Here is a 23,613-nt window from a genome sequence, read left to right as displayed (position 1 = left end):
GCACACCCTCTTCTCCAAAAAGAACAGTTTCCGGAAGCAGCGGGCCAAAGGCTGCCTTGAGATTGGAATTTGTTGGCTACCCCAGTGAGCTACCCCTTCTTCTCCCCAGCAAACATGCTCTGGCTGCCCGCATTCCTCTGAGTTCCCGGGGCTCAGCTAGATTTCTGCCTTCTACCCCAGACAAGGGAGCAAAGATGCAAACCAGAGGTGCCTGCTGTATTCACAAATCCAGAGATGTTCAAAAATGTCAGGGAAATTTATCTGTTGTCTGGCTTTCCAGTTAGGGGATGAGATCGGTGCTAACACTTTCTGACCATCTACATATGCTGCAGATTTACCTTTGAGGCAAACTTAGGAAGAGCAAATGAAAGTTCAGAGAAGTTAATAAACATGCCAAGGTCACACAGCAAAGTGAGTGGCAGAGCTTGGAGCTCAGCTCTGGTCTGCTGACCTCACAGTCAGCCTGTGTGCCTCTGCTTCGTGACACAGCCATGGAAAAAATGCAGCTGGAAGAGAAATAAATCTCAACCAGGTGTTGGGAGCAGACATTTGCCACCTGGCCTGGAGAGATTTGTTGAAATGATGCCATAATTTCCTATCCTTTTGGCCAATAAAAAAAAAACTGGAAAGACTTTTTTTGGAGAAAAGTATGGGTAGGGTAGGAGAGAAAACCAAGGGAAGACAAAGACATGCGAGGCCAATAGCGGATACTCAGAAAAACAGTACCTTTCCTGAGATGACAGAAAGTCAACCCTTGGTGAATCTGTGCAGCAAGGTCCCTGTGTGTCACCTCGGAGCCTCCTAATGCTCATGCCTGTCTCAGCAGCTGTACCAGGTCTAACTGACAGCCATGATGATACCAAACACACACACACACACACACACACACGGGGTGAGGGAGGGCTGGAGGAAAAGAGAGATCTTCCATTTGTTCGTTCACTCCCTAAATGGTCACAGAGGCCGGGGCTAGGCAGGGGTTGAACTGGGAGCTGAGAAAGAACTCAGCGGACACCCAATTACTTGAGCCATCACTGTTGTGTGTTGGCAAGAAGCTGGAGTCAGGAGCCGGGGTCAGGACATGAACCCAAGGACTCTGATACGGAATGCAGGTGTTAACCGGGAGGCAAACAAGTCCCCCTCCCCCAAAGGATTTCTGCTTAAAGAAAACAAGGTAGTGGGTGTTTCTGAGTCGAGTCGTGGGTTGAGTGGCCGTTGTGGTGCAGTGGTTTAAGCTGCTGCTTAGGAAGCGCTCATCCCATTGTGAAGTGCCAGGTTTGAGGTCTGGCTACACTGTGCTTCTAATCCAGCTTTTGGTTAATGTGCCTGGGAGGCAGCAGAAAACGGACCAAGTACTTGCACCCCTGCCACCCATGTGGGAACCCCGGATGGAGTTCCTGGCTTTGGCCTGGCCTGGGCTGGCTGTTGCAGACATTTGGGAGTAAATCAGCAGATAGAGAATCCCTCCCCCCCCCCCCCCCCCGCCCCCTGCCACTCTGCCTTTCAAGTAAATTTTTAACACCTGAAAAATATAAATAGGATCTGTTTGTTTCCAAAATATGCAAGGGTACTTCAAAAAGTTCATGGAAGCTTAAAGCTTATTTTGACGCAAACATTGTTTTGAAATCTGTGCATAGGAAGTTCATGGGAAGTGCATATCATGAAAACACTATGCATGGATTTCTAAATTTTTGGAACAAAATAAACAATTTTAATTTCATTTTCCATGAATTTAACTTTTTTTTAAGCAGTTTGGTGGGTGCTGTCTGGAGTGGAGGAAGAAGCTGGCTTGTCTGGCTCTGTCTCCTGTTTGTCAACAGAAATCTCCCGTGAGATTCCCAGCCAGCCACCGTCTGCAGCAGGGACCAGGGCCCTGCCTGTCTGCAGCCGGTCTTGATGCAATGCAAGCTTGGGGCAGCACTGGCTGAGGCTTGGCCCACCAGGGAGGGAACTGGGTTCCCCTCCTGTGGCCGCTGGGCTGCCTGGATCCCCAGTGCTCATCAGCCTCAGTGTAGCCATACTGCCACACACAACCAAGAGACTCCAGGCCCGTGACACAGCTGCCCCCTCCCCAGGCCCAAAGCACTTAAGGGAAAGAGAATCCACTGGGGCAGCTACCACCACTGCTTGACTTTGAAACTGGAGGAACTCAGCCCCTAATCATCCCACCCAAACTTATCACCTGTGACAAGCAGACAGCTAATCTGGATTAAACAAGGGTCTCCTAAGAATAATCTGAACACTAGATGCTGGCACTAAATATATTCATCTTTTTATCCTGCTTGCCATAATACCTAGAACATGCCAGAAAAGCCTCTTCTACACACACAGAGAAAAAAACAATGACGGGAACAAAGTTTGTCACTGATATGATGATTGAGGCATTTGTGTATCTCTGTAAGTGGCCATGGGTAGATTTTTTTTTCCACCAGAAAAAAAAATGTCATGAGTTATATTTTTGGAATAAAGAGGGAAAAGCTATCCCCCAAACACTGATCAAAGCAGTTCTGTTCAGCTCCTCGTCTTGCAGACGTTCTGGAAATGCAGCAATGCACAGGGTAGACCATTCTGCACACTGCAGCACATCCCTCACTGTGCTTAGAAAGGATTTCCAGGGGAGACAGCTGGCAGAAAGGGACTTGGACCAACCCCAGTATTAACAAGTCTCAGGTCTGCAAGGCACACAAATACTGCAAAAAAAAAAAAAAAAAAAAAAAAAAAAAAGACGCTCTTCAAGATGGGCAAATTAAAATCAAGACAAACATTTTTATTTGCTACCTGAAGCACCTTCTGACTTCACTACACTTCCCAGATCTGTAAGTCTCATCTCACCCTTCCTTGTCTTATCTGAGAACAGACTTGTTTATGCATAAACGCCACAGGTAATTTAGGAAGGCCGGATTTACTAGTGAGAAAGTGCAGAAACACCATAATGAGAATTTAACGGTTACTGAAAAAGTGTGTAAAAGTGTGGGGCTCAGACAAGTGCCATAAAATGCCAAGTTACTTTATCAAATGCAGAAAAGGCATAGCAGGAACCTTTAAATCCCTAGTTACCATTCCAAAATTGTAATTGTAAATTTGGCACAAGAGGGCTTTTTTTTTTTTTTACGATTAATGCATGATGATTTTTGCTCAATTTCCTACAAGCACATTCCTAAGTAAAACTGCTAGAATGTTTGCCAGCGACTTGGATCTGGACTTTATGACTTGGCAGAACGTCCCTGAAGGGGCCCTGAGGAATGCTCGCAGAACCAAGCTGAGTCACTCACCTGGGGTTAGCGTGCTGAGGGACAGCTACGGGGTGGGGTCAGGGGGGAGGATGGCGCTGACCTCCTAAACGCCACCCTACCTGTGATCTGGTGTTAGCTCGAATACTAAGCCAGGAGATAAAGAGGAGATGCCAGCATCTCTATGGCCACTACCTGTGAGCACCAGCGACCAGGTGTCAGCTCCCCTTAGCTTTCCTCACAGCCTGGACTTCCGCATTCCTAGCCAATGAGTCAACAAGCAGTGACAGTGCTTCCACTGGGCGCCTGCCTAACAGATACAGGGGGACCGGGATACGGAGGGGGTGGGGGGCCGGGAAGTGCAAGAAGAGACAAAAACATTCAGGATCTCATGGCTGCAAAACCCCCTTGGGAAGGAAGAGGGAGCAGAGGAAGCCTCTGGCCCAGGTTCCAGGGGTGCACGGGCATCCAGGCAGGTGTGAAAGCAGCACACAAAGGTGATAATGGACAATTGTGAGGCAGCTCTGGGGAGGCCAGGCAGGACAAACCGCCCCTGCAGAGAGCAGCAGGCCTCCATTATCTAGGTTGCAGATGGACCACCAGGGAAGCCCGAGCAATTAGCACAGAGAAAAACAAATGGGGGGCAGGGTGTCCTGGAGCCCCCCCCAGTCTTCCCACAGCACTGCAGCACCCGGTGGGGATGAGGAGAGAACGGAATTACCAAGTGAGAGAGCACGTGCGTGCATACACACACACACATGTGTGCACGCCAATGCAAACACACTCCTGTGTGCACATGAGCACGCACCGCACCGGCACATGTACTCAGAGACACACACACCTAATGAGTGCACACACAGAAACACCTGCACGCACGTGTAAATACATGAACACACATGCATGCCTACACACACAGTGGTATCGACTACAAAGTGGGGAAAGTTGCAGACCTACAGATATTTTTAAATGTAGAGAGCCACATTTAAACTCTAACTTCTGATACCCACTTGAACACTTAAAAAGAAAAGTGAACTGCGAACAGGATAAGTAGGTTTTGTAAATCATGTGTTTTTTATCAGCAAGCAAATATAGGAGCTTTTCAAGGTCACAGCCCATGACTCCCTTCCCTGCCACGAATTGTGGCCACACTGGAGACCAGCAGCTGACACTGCATTCGCACAAGGGCTTCGGCCCTGTACTGTGGTGCACACATTACTTCATAAGCCCTAACCCTGCCCCAGCATATTAACTTTCCTCTAAAACAGATGAAGAGGCATTCTCACACAGGATTATCTTCCCCAAGGTCACGCAGATAAGTGGTTCAGCCATAATTCCAATGCAGGCTCCAGATCTCCAGGGAACCCATGTGGTCCTCCAGACCGCAGGGTCTGCTGCCTGCAGGCCCCCGACTTGGGCCTTTGCATAGGCTGGAAATCCCACAGTCCTAACACAGCCAGGGCTTCCTATTATTCTGTAAACTGTCCTGGACCCGGGGAAATTTCCTTTGCTAGCACAGGCCGCACATCCCTAATCTGGGCACTCAAAATCGTGAAATTCTCTAAGTCCCAAAGCTTTTCAAGCACCGACACCATGAGGGAAAAATTCTCTACCACAAAAACCTTGTTTCATGCACAGAATTATTAAAACATCCTGTAAAACTACCTTCTGTAGAAAGGGTGCATGAAAAATAAATGAGTTTCAAGTTGAAACCTGGCTCCCATGCCCAAGATACCCATGTGTATGCAAATGATCCTAAATTCACAAAAATCTGAAATTCAAAATATTTTGGGTCTCAAGGGTCACAGATATGGAATATTCCACCTGTGCATGGATGTTAACCAAAGACACTCCAGTGAGCTTTTAACACACCTGATAAAGCAAACGTGACTCCTATGCCCTCAGCATGGGGATCAGCCGGCTGGCCCTCTGTGGGAAATGCCAGCCAGCAGTCTCATTTGTGCCAAGAACTCATGTGTTGTTTCTCAATCCCAGTAGAAAACCATGATTCGCTATAAACACCCCTGTTCCAGGTATACCGGAGTGGGCTGTAACAGGATTTACAGGAATAACTCTCCACATGTGTTATTCGGCATGCAAACCTTCTCTGTAGACACTCATCCTTGGGTACGGTCATTGGGCCTGAAATTCCAAGGCCCGGCTTCCACACCCTTCCTGCTAACACTGCTAAATCTTCCACTTTCAGATAACAAGGCTGCAGCGTGCATGCCAATTTTTAGTACCTGGTTGTCCTGTCCGCATGCAGACCCAATAACAACCCCAGACTTAGACCTAAGGACAGGCCCAAAGGACCCAGAAAGTGAGATTTCACGGGGCCATTTAAATCCCACTCTGATGGCATTCTTAGAGAACAGCCCAAATGCTTAGACTGGAGCAGCGGTGCTCTCACTGAAAAGAGAACGGGGCAGGAGGGGCCGGGAGACCCACGCTCCTGAACCCCCACGCAGCTGCTCACCTCTTTCCACTGCTGTCCTGCAGCATCTCTTTTCCCATCCTCCTGGCCTTGGTTTCCAGCTCCTGTACTTCCTCCAGCAACGTCTTTTTGCAGGTGTGCTTGGCCCTGTGTTAGGAGGAAAGGACAAACAGAACATGGCACATGAACTCGACACAGCTGTGAGGACTACTTGCTCCTCTCTCAGGTCACACAAGGCTGAGGTCAAGGCCTGGGACGCATCGTGGAGCACTGGCAGTCTCCCTGCATCACACCAGCTCCATCCTAATGGCTCAGAAACATGCCAGGTGCTGCAGACCAGGCCCAGACTGTGGACTGCGGGGGTCTCCCCAAGAGGTGTGCAAAGGCTGAGTGGGGTTCCTGAACACCCAGTAACCACAGGAATGACTGAAGCCCATGAGCCCGGGAGCCAGCTGTCTCCTCCCCTGCTCTTTAGTGCGAAAAGAGCCACCCCCATGGCAGGGATGGAGTGTGTGATGTTGGAGGTTCAAGTTCTGGATGCCACGCCCTTGACCTGACTTTTGGAGTCAAGAAAATATTCAAGCACAGCTCTTCTATCCTTCTCTGGTGAGGACTTATCACAAAGGCCCAAGGATGTGGGCCTCGGTGGCATAATACAGATATGAACTAGCAAGAGCAAGTTAGCTTTTTTTTTTTTTTTTTTTAAGCCCAGTTTGAACCTCAGCTTGCCTGTGTCACTTGTCTAAGTATAGGAGAGTTACCTGAAATCTTTTTCACTTCAACTAAGAACACCTCCCCATGTTAACATAACTGGCTGACCTCAGGGCCTTCCTAAAATTGAAACTGAAAAATTACATATTGTACAAGAAAGCACGCATGGAATCATCACAATGCACCTCATGCAGTTATATGTCAGGTAGAAAGAAAACAGAAAGTACCCTGAAACCAGAAAAAATTTTTTAAAGATATCGCCTCAAAGTAGTAAAAAAAAAAGTAGCATTTGACTCAATGATATTTTTAAAAATTATACTACCTTCTATTTCCTCATTAAGTCACTTTTGTATCTCTGCATTTAAAAAATTTTTTTAAAAATTGAGATAGAGGCTGGTACTGTGGCATAGCAGGTAAAAGCAATGCTTGCAGTGCCAGCATCCCATATGGGCACTGGTTCGAGTCCCAGCTGCTCCACTTCAAATCCAGCTCTCTACTATGGCCTGGAAAAACAGAAGATGGCCCAAGTGTTTAGGCCCCTACACCCAGGTGGGAGACCCAGAAAAAGCTCCTGGCTTCTGGCTTTGGATGGGCCCAGCTCTGGCTGTTGAGGCCATCTGGGGAGTGAACCAGCAGATGGAAGACATCTCTCTCTCTCTTCCTCTGCCTCTCTGTAACTCTGCCTTTCAAGTAAATAAATAAATCTTTAAAAAAATTTGAGAATAAACAAAGCTAAAATCGAGCTACTGGTTGGAAACAATCTAGATGAGGAAAAAGTGTTTAACAGATACAGGTTAGATAAGGGAAATGGGAAAATGTAAAAAGAAAAGGCTCAAACATTAGCCACACACAGCAGGTTTCCTTATTTTGAAAAGCACTGATTCAGTTTCATTTCAGTATAAATATGTCTCGGGATCCTGCCAGGATCCAGTCACGTGTTTGGCGCAGAAGCTCAGATCCTGCTCAGAATGCCTGCAACCCATACTGAGGTGCTTGAGTTCCAGGCCTGGCTATGCTTCCAGTTCCAGCTTCCTGCTAATGCATACCCTGGGAGGCAGCAGGCGATGGCTCACAGTGCTTGGGTCCCTACATGCACGCAAAGGACCTGGATTTACTTCCAGATTATGGCTTGGGCCTGGACCAGTCCCCGCAGTGGAGGGCATCTGGGGAGTGAACTGGCAGATGGAAGATCTCTGTTTCTCTCTGCCTCTCAAATACATTTCAAAAAATAAACACTGTTAAACACAAAAAGAGCAAAATTGAGCACGTTTGCATGGAAGTGAAAACAGTGTCCTGGGACTCCTCTGCTGATGGGGCCAGCTCAGCAGAGGCACGTGCTCCCGCCCACCCTCCACCTTCAAGGAAGGAAGCCTGTTGGCCATGCCCACTCCCCTGACACTCCAACTTAACCTGTCCTGGAGTACCAGCCCTGAGACGCTGTCTACGTGGCTCTCATTCCTTTCCACAAAGTAAACAGGAGAAAACCACACTGACTTTAACACACAGTATCTTCCTTGCTTCAAACACGGTCCTGAGACCCAGTATTGATAAATACTGCAGTTCAAAGCAGAAACTGTGCAATCTTTTTTTTTTTTTTTTATTTTTGACAGGCAGAGTGGACAGTGAGAGAGAGAGAGAGAGATGGAGAGAAAGGTCTTCCTTTTACTGTTGGTTCACCCTCCAATGGCCGCTGCGGCCGGCGCTCTGCGGCTGGCGCACCGCGCTGATCAGAAGCCAAGAGCCAGGTGCTTCTCCTGGCCTCCCGTGCGGGTTCAGGGCCCAAGCACTTGGGCCATCCTCCACTGCACTCCCAGGCCATAGCAGAGAGCTGGCCTGGAAGAGGGGCAACCGGGACAGAATCCGGCGCCCTGACTGGGACTAGAACCCGGTGTGCCGGCGCTGCAAGGCAGAGGATTAGCCTAGTGAGCCGCGGCGCCAGCCCAAAACTGTGCAATCTTAATTTAGACAATAAATGAGAGAATGTCCAACGTTCTGCTGGAAAGAAGGTAGCATACGGCTCCACACTGCTGTCCATGGCTGGCCCTAAACTTGACCTTTATCTCATAAGCTTTTGGGGCTATACTGGGAAGACGCTGACTGCATGGTCTACCCCATCTGCTTACAGTCACCGTGTATACAGCACAGGTGTATACAAGAGTATGCAGGAGAATGCATCTGTCTAGTCCTCTCACTCTCTCAGGACTCTCATAACTTCCCATCCCCCCAACACACACACACATGGTCTACAACAGCCCTACTGCTATCTTTTGGGCTGGAGAAAAGGGAGGGTCAGGGAGAAGGAGGCTGGAAGCAAGAAGCCTGGGCTGGCGGGCAGGCACAGGTGCTCCAAATCTACGGCTTAGGTCGGGAAACCAAAGGGTCTGACCCACCACGCTGGAGCTTCCAGTTCTTCTCTTTCACAACAGGCCTCAGGACAGCGGTCGGAGCAGCTCCAGGCCCCTGGCACTGTGCGTGTCCTCAGTGGATGCAGCCCATCCACATCCAGGAGCTCCAGGCAACTTGATGGTGTTTCCTGGGGAACTCAGTGCCCCATGAGGATCCCAAAATGCAACATGGCAGAGGATTTGGCTCCTCTCTTCTTAAAATAATATTTATTTACATGAAAGGCAGAGAGACAGAGAGAGGGGGGCAGACAGAGGGTGAGGGAGGAGGGAGAGAGAGAATGAGAGAGAGAGAGATAGAATGAGAGTATCTCCTGGCTGCTTCACTTCTCGAATGCCTGTAAGAGCCAGGGCTGGGCCAAGCTTAAGCCAGGATCCAGGAACTCCATCTGGATTTTCCATAGCGGTGGCAGGGTCTCAACTCCTTCAATAGTCACCTGCTGCCTCCCAGGGTGCACTTTAGTAGGAAGCTGGAATTGGGAGTGGAGCCAGGGCTTGAACCCAATATGCGAGGCTGGAGCACCAGGCAGTGGTTCAGCTTCTGCACCAAACCTCAGCCCCTTGGCCACACTTTCTGCAGGTGGCTCAGGAGTAGAAGCAATGCCAGTGATTTAAAACTATTTCTTCCAGCACCTTTCCAAATAAGGCCTGAGTTAGAAAACCGATTCTTAAGTCTCCCTGTCAAAGTCTACATGTGACGGACTAAAACTCGGCACTTCAAGGTTAACAACTTAGCCATTAAGCACCAGCCACTGGCGTATATTCAGGTCTCACCATGAGCTGGGGCTTGGCGTGTTCTCAGTCACGGCTTTGACAGAGTGAACCCACCTGTCTGTACCGTGCTCATGCCCACAGATGCAGGGCTGGCTTCACCACACCGCACATCAGGAGACCGGAGGCCTGCAGAAGGCACAGAGTGGGGGTGTCTGGCTACTGATAGGTGGCAGCTGTGAGACTGGTCTGTGAGCTTTCAGATTTAAACAAGGCTGGATCTACAGGCTCTCAGAGATTTTCAAAAGAAACAGATTGGCTTTGGATGTTGACATTGACATCTTTTGTTCCTACAATTTTTCCCCTGGACTTTTTCTTTTCTCCGGAAAAGACAGTGAGTCGAAAGGAAATGTCCATTTTTAAATGCGGATCAAAATGCAAATACAAAGAGCTCCAAAAGAAGAGAGCACAGTTAGAAGGTTAATAAAAAAATCAAGGCCACTTGGATACAGAAATTGCTTATTACCTTGTATTTCCATTTAACTGCCTATCTGGGATTAGAATAAGGAAATGAAGTCATTCTGGAACTGGGGAATGTAGTGTGTGATGCCTGGTAAAAGACAGGAGATGCAGATAGATAAAAGGAAACTCATTTCTCTGTGCTCAGTGGCCTTGAGCTTCGCATTATTGTTATAAGATGACACTAACCAGTTTCTCCTAGATGAGAATCCGTATGTGATAGCTTACCTAAGCATGCTGTCGTAGGTAAACATTTTGGACCAGAGTAAGCTGAAGGATATTAAAACAGTTCTGGGCAATTTAAACTTCATGCTTCTAATAAAAATATTCATTAGCCAGGTATCACATATAATCAATCAATTGTTTTAATAAAAGATAGGTTAGTTTGGTGCCTCATGAAAACTCTGGTGAACAGAGTAGTCACGCAGGCACGCTAAGGCGTTCCAAATCCGACTTAGGGAAGCCTAATAAAGGATCTTCATCCCTAAGGTTGACAGACTTCATGGAAAGACTGACTGCATTACCTCATTCTCTTCGGATTCTTAACAGCCCAAGTTCTGAAATGGAAATGAGAGACCAGGCAAAGCAAGAGGGAAACCACAGGAAGACAGAGCTACTCATTTTGTAGGAATACATTTGAAAAGGCAAGCCTGCCTAGTGCTATAATTTAAAGGCTCTTTCAAAAGCTAAGCACCCAAAGGGAAAACCAAACCAAACCAAATCAAGCCCTTAAGACTGGCCCGAGGCAAGAGTCAGGAACCCAGCACACAGAAGGTTCCTCTCACTGCCAGATGCTGCCCGTGCACAACAAGGCGGGCAGGTGCACCTCAACTCCTAGCTGCTCACTTAAAATTCTTCTTGGCAGCTCAGGGTATACCCTAGCATTTCAGGTCCCCACAAATATCTTCCAACTGAAATCAGAAGAGGGGTGGCTGTGGGGAACCAGGATTGAGGTGTTTGCTCAGTGGGGGAAGACAAAGAACAGAGCATGTTTTCTAAAGCTGCAGTTCAGAGACAGGAATCCCAGCTAAGTCCTGGAGTCTCATCAGAGGTGAGCATCTGACAGCAGGGGGGTGCTTCTAAAAGTTCATGCAGAGGTGGGCACTGAGGTGCAGCAGGCAAAGCTCTGGTGTGGGACACACCAGACGGGAATAACCCACAACCCAGACGGGAATGCCAGGTAAAGTCCTAGCTACTCTGCTTCTAATCCAGCTGCCCGCTGAGGCATGTGGAAGGCATCAGAGGATGGCTCAAGTGCGTGGGCCCTTCATTCATGTGGGAGACCCAGATTGAGTTCTGGGCTCCTGGCTTCAGCCTGGCCCAGCCCTGGCCGTTGTAGGCATCTGGGGAGTGAACCAGTGGATGAGAGATCTGTCTGTCTGTCTCTGTTGCTCTGCCTTTCAAATAAATTTAGAAAACCTGATTTTTTAAAAGTTCATGGAAATGGAATGACAGGATAATTTTATTTTGATGCAAAAACTCTGAAATTTATACATATAAGGGATCTTTTAAAGGTTCACAGAAAACATGGATTATGAAAACAAAAGTTTTTGCGACAGTGTAAAGTTACCTTTCAAATTCATTTTTCATGAATATTTATTTATTTGAGAAAGGAGGCGGGGAGAAAGAGAGAGGCATCGGATGCCCATCTGCTGGTTCATTTCCTAAATGCCCACAATAGCTGGGGCTGGGCTGGGTCCAGAGCCAGCAGCTTGGATCTCAATCCAGGTTTCTGACGTGACAGGAAGGAACCCAATGGAGTGAGCACTGGTGGGAAGCTGGGTCAGGAACTGTAGCCAGGATTTAAACCCAGGCACTCTACTGTGTGATGCAGGCATTTTAATTGCCAAACGTTCGCCTCCATAAACGTTCTGAAGTGCTCTAGTACGCTTTTTGTCGCGAAAAGTCTCCTAACTGACCTTGCCTTGACAACAAACATTTCAGTCTTGGAGTATAATATGAGATATAATAATCAGAGGGAAAATACCCAAAAAAACTCACAAAATCCATGTCTTTGAAAATGGAGGTGACTACAGATGATACCTTTAAACGCATGATACAAACTGAACATACTCTTGGGGCAATGACAACCCCCACAGGCTATCCTCTCTACTCACCGAAATGAAACAAAACAAAAATGCATTTTGGGAAGCATCTATGGAATTCAGGAGTGGCCTTGCCTCCCCGGTCCTGAGCTGAGCCACTGGTGATCCCGGGCAAAGCTGTGCTTGGGCGGGTGGGGCCCAGCACTAGGCAGCCGGCTACAACAGCTGTGGCAGAACAGCACACGGCGGCCGTGAGCGGCCCCCTCTAGGCGGGATCCCTACTCCAACGCCCGCAAGCTCCTCAGAAAGCAGCTGACTTTTTACTCTTTGCCTGTGGCGGAGCTGGAAGCAGGCTCATTTGCTGGGTCCTTGTTCACATGGCAGTGGTGCTGATTTTACAACGTGAGGGCCTACAAACACGACCAACCAAGGCCTGTTGCAGGGGCTGGATTACTTGCTTCCCGGTCACCATGCACTTGTACGTGGGACACGTTGGGAATGAGTCAGAAAACAGACAAGGCACCGCTGAGGGTTTGTAATGTCTCTGTGAAATGGAAGAGGCTTTTGCTGAAACTTGGCAACTAGTGTCCATAAATTGCTTTTCATGACACGAAGAGAGCTGAATTAAAGCAGTCTGAGACTAATGTAGAAATGCATAACTACTTCTCCATCACTATAAATTGAAAAAGTCATTTGATACAGCCATGGCCATGCTCTCTTTTCCTCAACCAAACTTACCTTTGCAAAACTGAACAAATTCTGAGAAAGACTACTGGCCTTTAAAAGAACAAATAACAGAACTAATGTTTTCTCATAGTACATCTAATTAGATTAAGAAAATATCTTTTTTAGCTGTCATCTTTTCCTGTCTGAATGTTCTGATTCTGTCATTTACAGAACAGTTTTTAGCAAACACAATTGACTCAGTGATAAATCAAAGCAATTAAAAAGTCAGAATTAATTTTTGCTAACAGTTGAAAAACTCAGTGAACAGAAGGAGCACTAATATGTGCTATAAAATTCTCCCTTCCCCCTGCACTAAGTATTGTTGGTTGTCAAGATAATGCCGAAGTGGAGACTTTTTCAAAAGCCACCCTTAACTGTCAGGCAAGAATAATTCTCAGGGAGTGTGGGAGGAATGGAGAGATAAAAATGCAAAGTGATGTCTTTTCCTGGAAGGTTTGGATTAAAGTCTCCATTTTCTACCTCAGGGCCCTGAGATAATTAATGCCAAGCATAATGCTAAGCGAAGAGTCTCAATTTGCAGGGAAGATGGCAACTGTTGGTGGGAGGAACCAGGCTCACCCAAAACAAAACCCAATATTATCTCATTTGGAGCACCCATTCCTTTGCTTAGGGATGAAATTAGAGTTCACATTATTTCGGACCTTCATTGTTTCTTTGATGCTGTTTTTGCAAGACATTTTGGAAACACAGTTTAAAATACAGAAGAAAAATCAATTAGGAATTATTTCCTATTTTTCCTTTTATAATTTATTCTTATTTATTTTTTTAACAAGAAATCGGGGCCTGAAATTGTGGCATAACGGGTTAGGCTGCCGCCTGTGATGCCAGCATCCCATAGGAGCCCGGTTTGTATCCCAGCTGCCCCACTCCAATCCAGCTCCCTGCTAAAGGCCTGGGAAAGCAGCAGACGATGGCTGGGGTACTTGGGTTCCTGCACCCACGTGTAAAACCTGGAAGGAGCTCTTGACTCCTGGCTTCGGCTTGGCCTAACCCTGGCCATTGTGGCCATCTGGGGAGTGAACCAGTGGATGGAAGATCTCTCTTTCTCTCTGTCTCTCCCTCTCTCTCTCTGAAACTATGACTTTCAAATTAATTAATTAATTAAAAAAGACTTGACACACATAAGCATTGTACATATTTATGGGGTACTATGTGATGCCTTATTACATTGTATGTAGTATTTCCTATTAAACTTAAGATTCCACCTTTGTGGTTGATTTTCTTATAGTGTTATAAACTAACTGTCTAAGAATTTTCTTGGAAGGATTCCAATTGAAAAAGGAAGACTACTTTCTTCTTGTCCTCTGGGATGACCTAGAGATACACAATTTTCCTAGATGAGTGGAGCTGAGTGCCAGGCTGTGCCGTGCAGCACTGGGTTTCAGATACTGAGGAGAAATGAGTTTGTAGGCACTCCTGCCTAATGCAATGTGCTCAAGGCAACCTCCCTAGCGACTGCCACATGCTCGCTCTCAGAGTTCCGTGTTGTGTACATTTTTGTATTAAGATGAAGCACAAATTTAAAATAAAATAAGGAACCATGTTGTGGTGTAGTAGGTAAAGCAGGCACCTGTGACACCAGCATTTTGAGTTTCAGCTGCTTCACTTCTGATCTAACTCCCTGCTAAGACGCCTGGGAAGGCAGAAGATGACCCAAGTACTTCTGCTCCAGCCACCCACATGGAAGACCAGGAGGGAGTTCCTGGCTCCTGGCTTCAGCCTGGCCCTGCCCTGGCCATGGTGGCCATGTGAGGAGTGAACCAGCAGATGGAAGGTATCTCTCTCCATTACTGTCTCTCTTTCTCCTTTGGTCACTCTGCCTTACAAATAAATAAAATGAACCTTTCAAAAATAAATAAATAAAAATAGAATGACAGAAGTCTCTCAGTGGCAGGTGGCAGGACACCTGCTCCTCCCAAAGGCTCACAGCCCTCAGTTCTCTGCAGTAGGGCTCATGTGAAAGACAACGACAAGGACAGAGGAGCAAGACCGGGGGCTGCCGCTTCCGTTCTTCCACTTACGCTCTCCACGCCACGTCTTCCATCAAACAGGCAGTGGGGACCAGAAACAATCCCAGCCAGAAGTGTGCAGAGCTCAGGACCATGGTTGCCTGCAAGAGACAGACGTGGTGCATGTATTAACACTCTTCCTACTCAAAGCGGGGAGGTCTAACTTGACCAACGCAGAACACCCCACAACACAGAACCATGGGGAATATGAAATTCAGCAGAAGGTAACAGGCACCTGTGGGGACTGCCAAGAGGGAATGAGGGCTAAGTTCCTCCCTGGATCTCTGCTGCATCTGCCTCCATTCTTTTAGTCCTAGACACGTGTTGACACCTCTTTTATACAGTGCCCTAAGTCCCTCTTCCATCAGAATGCTGTCCTAAATCCTTCCCAAAGGGAAACATCAGTCCCCCCAGACTCCCATGGCGTGGACTTTGCTCCTCTGGGTTCTGTTCATTTCCTTCTCCATCAGCTCATTTTTTGCTCATTCATTCCAGGAAGTAGCACCCATGTCACAGCAACTCAGCCCAAGGCACAGGGATTCTCCCCACCCAGGAGAGAAGAGGCCTGGGGGCAGCCCTTGCCTTCAAAGACCTTACCATTATGTGCCCCTCACCTACACTATATGGGAGAATGCACTGTGAAAATACCCTCTGGGGTTTTGGGAACGACTTTGGTAGAAGATAGCACCTGGGGTGTGTCTGGAAAGATGGACAGAATTTCAACAGACAGAAAGGCAGTGGGAGAGAGATTCCAAGAGGAGGCCAGTGAGGGGACAGTTTTCCATGAGACTTCCTTGCTCATAGCATGCTGAGTCGGGGGTAGCTTGCAAGGAACTAGGCAATGCTGGCGGGGTAAGGAGCTGGAAAGAGCACTTAGGGCATGGCAGAGGGAAGGGGGATCTGCTCTGGACAGAAATGGGAGGGCCCAGGAGTATGAAAGATTTAAATGAGGTTTTGAGTGAGCAAGCAGCAGGGGCAGGGAGCTGATCGAGAATGACAGTGGCCTGGGACAGTGACAGCAGTCAAACTGGGAGCAGGTCCAGTTGGATTTTCTTCCGAGGAATCTTCAAGCATTTGATGCCTATGGAATGTGTATTTGCTAGAACCCGCGACACTGCAGAGTGAGGCTTTAGGCTGGAGTAAGAGCAAAGGAGCTGAGGCACAACTCAGCTGGGGGACCCTGGCAGGGACCTGGAGGTGCTGAGAACCGGGGCAGCCTAGGGTACCTCCCTGTATGCAGGATAACAATGGTGGGGTCCACCTTCTGTTACCACACACACAGCAGCCTGGTTGCTGCATCTACCCTGCAGGGGGTCCCTGCCCCCACACCCCAACCCCAGGCACCCAGCTCGCCTATCTGGCCCATCCCACTCAGGGCAACAGCTCTCTCACCTCTGAAGTCCATCGCTTAGCCTTTTTTGTGGTATTTGGCTGAGAAGCAATGAGGTTTGGGGTAAAAGAGCCCAACTCTAGCCCAGGCAAGGGAAAGCTAGCTTTCCTTTGCTAAAAACAAGACAATGAGCTTTTGAAAGAAAAATTTAAAGCCTTAAGAATTCGTGAGTATGTTATGCCCAACAATGATACCTCTCAGAATTCACCCTAAGGGAGTAAGAGAATCTAAAGAAGCCAGTGTAGACGTATTCACAGCAGGGACAGGGGTGGTGGCAGGCACATGTTTGGGACTTCTGCATGCCCTATCAGAATGACTGGTGTGACTTCCAGCTGCTCCACTTCCAATCCAGCTTCCTGCTAATGAGCCCCCTGGGAGGCAGCAGGTGATGGCTCCAGAACTCCAGTTCTTGCTGCCCACATGGAAGACCTGGATGGAGTCTGGCCCAGCCCTGTCTGCTGTGGGCATATGGGGAGAGAAGCAGTGGGTTAAAGATCTCTCTGTCTTTCAATAAATTAAAAATAAATTTTAAAAACTTTTAAAAATATTTATTTATTTGAGAGGCAGAGTTACAGAGAGGGAGAGACAGAGAAAGAGGTCTTCTACCCACTGGTTCAGTCCCCCAATGGCTGCAACAGCCAGTGCTGGGCCCATCTGAAGCCAGCAGCCAGGAGCTTCTTCTAGCTCCCCCATGTGGGTGCAGGGGCCCAAGTGCTTGGGCCATCTTCTACTGCTCTCCCAGGCTGTAGCAGAGAGCTGGATCTGAAGTAGAGCAGCCAGGACTCAAACCGGTACCCATAAGGGAACCCACAGGCAGAAGCTGAATCTACTATGCCACAGTGCCAGCCTCTAAAAAAATTTTTTAAAAATACAATACTATACAATCAAAAAAATTGAAATAAATTTTCAAGGGAATTACTTGCTAAATACATCGTGGTACCTACATACACTGGATCTCTGCACACCACTGAAAAGGATACAGAATTATATATGCTGACACAGAGAGATGTCCATGAGAAATAGGGCTCTTTTAGGAACCTCATCATGGGAGCTATGGAAAGAGAAGTGCAATGGGTTCAAGCCATAAAACTGAATCTGATAAGTTATCTCCACATGCAGTTGAAGGGGCCCAGGGACTGTCACCCCCAAACAGGGTGCCTGGGCATGCTGCTTATTTCAAATTAACTGCCCTAGGGGATAGGCAGATGTGGATGCCGCTTGACCCTGAAATTGCTTTACTCACTTGAAGGCTGGATTCACCAAAGAGGAATCCAACCACCTCCAGTCTTCTTCATGAAATGCCATGAGCCAGGAACATTAAACTCACGTGGCAGAGGGAGAGACTGAAAGTCAAACGCCACACCCAAAGCCCATGGGGACTCTGTCCCAGATCAATATCTGTTCTTTGAACCCATTCATCCCCCCCCAATAATTTACTCTCCCCTAAAATTGCCTACCTCCCCTACTCTACACTCCTTTATGAAGAAGGCCCTGTAGGCGCCTGCATGAACGAGGCGGGGTATCTACACCTTCCTATGGTGACCCAGTGCACATAAGTACATGAGTTTGCTGCTTCTCCCATTCATCTGCCTACTGCCAGCCTATTTCAGCAGACTAGAAGCCTCACATCACATTGATTGATGTCAATCAACATATCCACACGTGGTGTGGTCTTGGTTTGGAACTTCTTCACCTTTAAGAAGCATACTCAGGGGGTTGCTGTTGTGTGTAGTGGGTTATAAAGTGTCTCTTGCAATGCTGGCATTCCATATTGGGGTGCCAGGGTTCCAGTCCCAGCTGCTCTGCTTCTAATCCATCTCCTGGTTAATGCACCTGGGAAAGTAGCAGAAGATAGTCCAAGTGCTTAAGTCTCTGCCACCTATGAGGGAGACTTGGATGGAGTTCTAAGCTCCTGGCTTTGGTCTGGTCCACTCAGGTCATTACAGCCATCTGGGAGGTGAACCAGCAGAGGGAAGCTGTCTTCTCCTACTCTGTCACTGCTTGTCAAATAAATAAATAAAACTCTTTAAAAACAAAAAAGCATTCCAGGCCTTCAGAAACAGTGGGGTGGTTCAGGTTTGGACTTGAGAGTACCTTCGCCTTCATGTATATGATGCTTGTGGTCAGGATACATGCAAGGAGCGGTACAGCAAGCAAAACCATGAGTGGCATAATTAGTGATCTGTATTTTCATATCTCTTTGTCTAACTATCCTTCCTGTTTCTTCTTCTATAGAAAACAGGTAATACTTACACAACTGCCAAACTTAGCTCCCCCATCTCAACTGTTAAGATGGCAAGGAGGGGGCTGGATTAGCTAGTTCCTTTCACCTGCTGCTGTCTTGCTTCCTTGGTGGGCAGGTGCTTGGGAGCCCAGTGGAACCTGAGATTTCATTGTCTCTCCAAATGCCCAGGGCGGTGTGTGTGACCCATGGGAGGTACACTTGTGCAAGCCGCATGTGTGACAAAAGGTACAAAACCATCCACCAGGTCTCTCTATCCAAGAATACAGTCATTTTACAGTAATAATGTACTATTCGAGGTAGGTTATGAAACTCAGTGAGAATATTAGGTGCTGAAGGAAAAAGAGGAAAAGGAACTCTGAAATACCCCCTCCCAAACTAACAAAGATTATAAGAGACTTAGAAGTATTTTTACATTTATTTTATTTACTTGAAAGGCAGACAGAGAGAATAACAACCAGAGCTGGGCCAGGCTAAAGCCAGGAGCTGCAAACTCAACGTGAGTCTCCCAGATGGGTGGCAGTGACCCAGGCACGTGAGCCATCATCTGCTGCCTCCCAGGGTGCATATTCGCAGGAAGCTGACACTGGGAACAGAGTTAGTCACTCTGATGCAGGAGGCGGGGTCCCAAATGGTGTCTTAACTGCTGCAGCAAACACGTGGCCCTGCTGTGTTTAGAACTAGGCGCTGTGTTGGCGTAGTGGGTAAAGCTACCGCCTGCAGTGCTGGCATCCCATATGTGCACCAGTTTGAGTTCCAGCTGCTGCACTTCCAATCCAACTCTCTGCTATGGCCTGGGAAAGCAGTGGAAGATGGCCCAAGTGCTTGGGTCCCTGCACCCAGTGGGAGACCTAGAAGAAGCTCCTGGCTCCTGGCTCCCGGCTTCAGATTGGTGCAGCTTCGGCCATTGCGGCCAATTGGGGAGTGAACCAGCAGATAGAAGACCTCTCTCTCTGCCTCTCCTCCTCTCTGTGGGTAACTCTGACTTTCAAATAAATAGATAAATATTTAAAAAAATAAAAAGAACTAGGCTCTGTGACTACAGCACATATTACACTCACTTTACAGGCACGGCTCAGAAAGGGCTCTACTGTCCAGATTTTCACAGACTGACTGAGATCTGAAGTCTTGAAATCCTAAGGCTGCAGTGTTAAAAGGTTTGGGTGACCAATAGTGCTTAATTAGTACTGCCTCTCCTCCCCCACACCAAACGTGACTGAGTGGGGTTTTATAAACTACCTTGCAATGTGTCAGCAATCCCATGGGAAGAATTCACCTTTTTGTTAACACATCTTTAGCTAGCAATTTACCAACCACTTAGCTGCCAAACTTGGGGGGATTGACTGCAATGAATCAGAGGGAAATGAGGCTCAGGTGAGTGGGAGAGTGTGCTAAATTAGGACAGCGGCTGGCAAGAGTGGGGCACAGGACTGAAGGCTTGTCTGAGCTGTGCAGAACTGTCCTGGGTTAGATTAGGACTAATTACCAGGGACACCCACGAACTTGGAGACCAGCATTAGCTCCAGGCTTGCTATTAATGACATACACCTACCCACAGTGCCCCAGGACCAATCATGACATAAATACAATGACAGAGGAGAGAAGATTTAAGAAAGGAGGTCATTTGTATGTCTTTTTTAAAGAAATGTCTATCTATGTCTTTTACCTATTGTTTTAAATGCTTTTATTTTCATCTACTTGAAAGGCAGAGTGACAGACATGCGAGGGGAGAGGGAGAGGGAGGAATCTTCCATCTGCTTGTCCATTCCCACAATGCCTGCAACAGCTAGAGCTGGGCAAGGCTGAAACCAGGAGCCAGGAACTCCATCCTGGTCTCTCATATGGATGGAAGGGGCCCAAGCACTTGAGTCACCATCCGCTACCTCCCAGGCTGCATTAGCAGGCAGAGTCGCCTGCCATCAGAGGCACAGTAGCCAGGACTTGAACCAGCGCTCCCATGTGGGATGCAGGTGTCCTAAAGTATGGCTTAACTCTCTGTGCTACGATGCCCACCCCCTTTAGCTTATTTAAATTATTTATTTAGCTATTTAGTGTTTGAATTCCCTCGTATACCTGGGATATTAATACTTTCCAGATAGACACTTTGAAACTATTTCCTTCCATTCTGTAAACTCTTTGTAGATTGTTTGCTTTGCCATGCAGTTTGATATAATCCCATTTGTAATTTTTTGCTTTCGTTACCTTTGCTTCTGAGCTCTTTTCCAAAGAGTCTTTATCCTGCTCAAGGTTATGAAGCGTTTCCCCTAAGTTTTCTTCTAGTAATTTCACAGTGACAAACAAATGGCCAAGGTATATGAGAAAATGCTCAGAAAAAAACCACAGACGCCATGAAGATGGTCAGAAAAAACAAAAGCTACAACGTGTTGGTGAGGATGTGGAGAAAGGGGAACCTTTACCGCTGTGTAGGTGGGAATGTCCGTTAGTATGGCCATTGTGGAAAACAGAGGTTCCTCGCAATGTTAAAGAGAACGACCACGTGGCCCAGCAGTGCCGCTATGGGGATATATCCAAAGGAAATCAAGGCAGTCTGCTGAAGACACACCGACACCCTAACGTGTTCCCTGCAGCACTCTGCATAACAGCAAAGATACGGAATCAACCTAAGTGTCCACCAGGAGATGAACAAGGAAAACACACTACACACATGCAAGGGAATACTCTTCAGCCATAAAAAGAACCAAATCCTGTCATTTGCAGCGCTATGTACGACCCTGGGAGACGTCCTGCTACGTGAAATAAGCCACGCTCAAACAGATGGCAAGATTTCACCCACATATGACACTAAAGAGGTTGAGCTCCTAGACTCTGAGAGTAGGGTAGTGGTTACCAGAGGTGCGGAGGGTAGAAGGGGAGACAGGGAATGGCTAGCCAATGGGTACATTGTCACAGCTAGAGTAAGAGATCCTGGCTTTAGTTAACAACAATGCATCTTCCAAAACAGCTAGAGGAAAAGGCTTGGAGGGCTCTACATGTTTAAGGTGAGATGTACCGTAATTACCATGATTTGATCATCACACGTTGTATTGTATCACTGTATACTGTATACATTACATTCTATATAATTACATGCACAGCAAAATATCGCATTGCACCCCATAAATATGTATAATTATCATATGACAATCAGAAAAAAAGGAGGCTGGTGTAATGAGCTGAGGTTCCCGAGCAGGTGATAAATTAGAAAAGATGTAATAAAGACAGAGAAGCAGGGGCCGGCACTGTGGTGTAGGGGGTAAAGCCGCTGTCTGCAGTGCTGGCATCCCATATGGGCGCTAGTTCTAGTCCCGGCTGCTCCACTTCTGACCCAGCACTTCTCTGCTACAGCCTGGGAAAGCAGTGGAAGATGGCCCAAGTCCCTGGGCCCTTGCACCCACATAGGAGATCTGAAAGAAGCTCTTGGCTCCTGGCTTCAGATCGGCTCAGCTCTGGCCATTGTGGCTATTTGGGGAGTGAACCAGTGGATGAAAGACCTCTCTCTCCTCTCTCTCTCTGCTTCTGCCTCTCTGTAACTCTGCCTTTCAAATAAATAAATAAATTGGGGGTGGGGGGAGAAAGTAGGAGTTCCCTTACAAACAGAAGGAAACTACAAGTTCGTTACGTATCACTGTGTGCCAAGACTTTCCAGCAGGCACTCCGTCTATTCTTCCACTGTACCCATTTTACAGAACAAAAACTAAGCTGGCAACTTCCCCCAGACCCTGTGGCCAAAGCCATCAAGATTCATACCAAGGTAGATCTGGCCCTGAGCCCTGCTCCCTGCTCTAAGTGTGAGGAAGAATCAGATCGGCCTCATTCTGTCCACCTGTGTCTGGGACGTACCCACAGCAAAACTTCAGCATCTGTTTAACACCACAAATACAGGGCACCAACTTCAAATTTTAAGTAAAAGAAAATTTGGAGAATTTGTGTGGTTACAAAAGCAAAAAGAAATAGAGGAGAAAAATAAAATCCCTATGCAGCAACCAAAACACGAGACAAAAGCACGTCCATAAAGATAATTGCATTTTTAAGAACACTTCTAAGTGTCATCTCTGTCTCCTTCACCCTCCCTATCCCTCACCTTTCTCTCCTAAATTTTGTTTTCAGAGGACAAGGGAGCCTCCATTTTGGCTTTGAGGTTTGGCTTCCTGCAAACCCATTTTATACCTCTTGCTGACCGAAGGCTGAGTGAGTGCCCTTCTCGGTCTACTGCAAGCCATTTTAAGGAGGATGGCAATGCAGGTTCCAAATCTAGCTGCTCAGGAGGGCTGTGTGGCGGCTCCCAGTTAGGAGCTGTGCACCCCTTAAAGGGCTTGGCTCCGGGGCAGGTGTGTTGTGCCCAAATGCAAAATGCTCAGTGCCACAGGAATGACCGATTGGCCCTAACTCTGCAGTGTAGCACTTCCAACAGAAAATACCACGGCCAGCTGAGGCACCTGGAGAAAACACACTGACTTGCCACAGGAGGAGGACGCAAAGTCTGGGCTGAAATCTAGCTTCTGGTTTCCTGCCATCATTCATGCCCACTCTCTCTCCATCCATGTTGCCTACAGCCTGCTGCCAATTTATTCTTAATTTGAGAGGCGGGAAGTGGGGGAAGAGGGGAAGGAGAGGGAGAACCAGAGATCTCACTCACTGGTTCACTCCCTAAATATCTGCAACAGCTGGAAGGAAGGGGTGCCAAAGCCTGGAGCCTCATCCAGGTCTTCCACATGGGTGGCAGGGGCCCAGGTACTTGAGCCATCACTGCTGCCTCCCTCCCAGGGCCTATACTGGCAGGAGCTGGGAGCCAGAGACGGCTGTCAAACCCAAGCACTCCCATGTAGGACTTGGGCATTTTAATAGGAGGCTTAACTGCTAGACGAAATGCCTGCCCTAGTGTGTTGCCAATTTTAAACTTTGATTTACTGCAAAGGTGGAAGACATTGAAATGAATACTTTGGAGCATCCTTTGAAGAGGATCCTCCCAGGCACTGGATTCAGCAACCCCTTGTGAACGCAAATGAACTTTTATATACACCCAAGTGATCACAGGAGCACCTGGGATCCCCCCAATCCCATCCTAATGTGTAAATAGCAATGCAAGTTTAGCACACGTGTCTAGGTACAACTACATGGATCTGAACGCACAGCTTCTAGCCCAAACATCTGCCTACTCTACCTCCCTACCACCTGCAAC

The 23,613-nt window shown here is 47.6% G+C and overlaps 1 protein-coding gene across 10 annotated transcripts in view; it reads right to left on the bottom strand.

Annotated features, from left to right (window-relative positions):
- Positions 1–23,613, bottom strand: part of ATP8A2 (ATPase phospholipid transporting 8A2) — a 729,626-nt gene that overhangs the window by 43,204 nt on the left and 662,809 nt on the right. For all 10 annotated transcript variants that reach the window (XM_070049167.1, XM_051850719.2, XM_008259895.4 and 7 more), the window contains 2 exons: positions 14,815–14,903; positions 5,701–5,805 (listed from right to left, as the gene is read on the bottom strand). In XM_070049167.1, coding sequence (XP_069905268.1) covers positions 5,701–5,805; positions 14,815–14,903 — 194 coding nt within the window. The remainder of the gene's footprint in view (positions 1–5,700; positions 5,806–14,814; positions 14,904–23,613) is intronic.

This window comes from Oryctolagus cuniculus, chromosome 9, assembly GCF_964237555.1.
Source record: "Oryctolagus cuniculus chromosome 9, mOryCun1.1, whole genome shotgun sequence".
Lineage (NCBI taxonomy): Eukaryota > Metazoa > Chordata > Mammalia > Lagomorpha > Leporidae > Oryctolagus > Oryctolagus cuniculus.
This window is presented reverse-complemented; position numbering and strand designations above follow the sequence as displayed.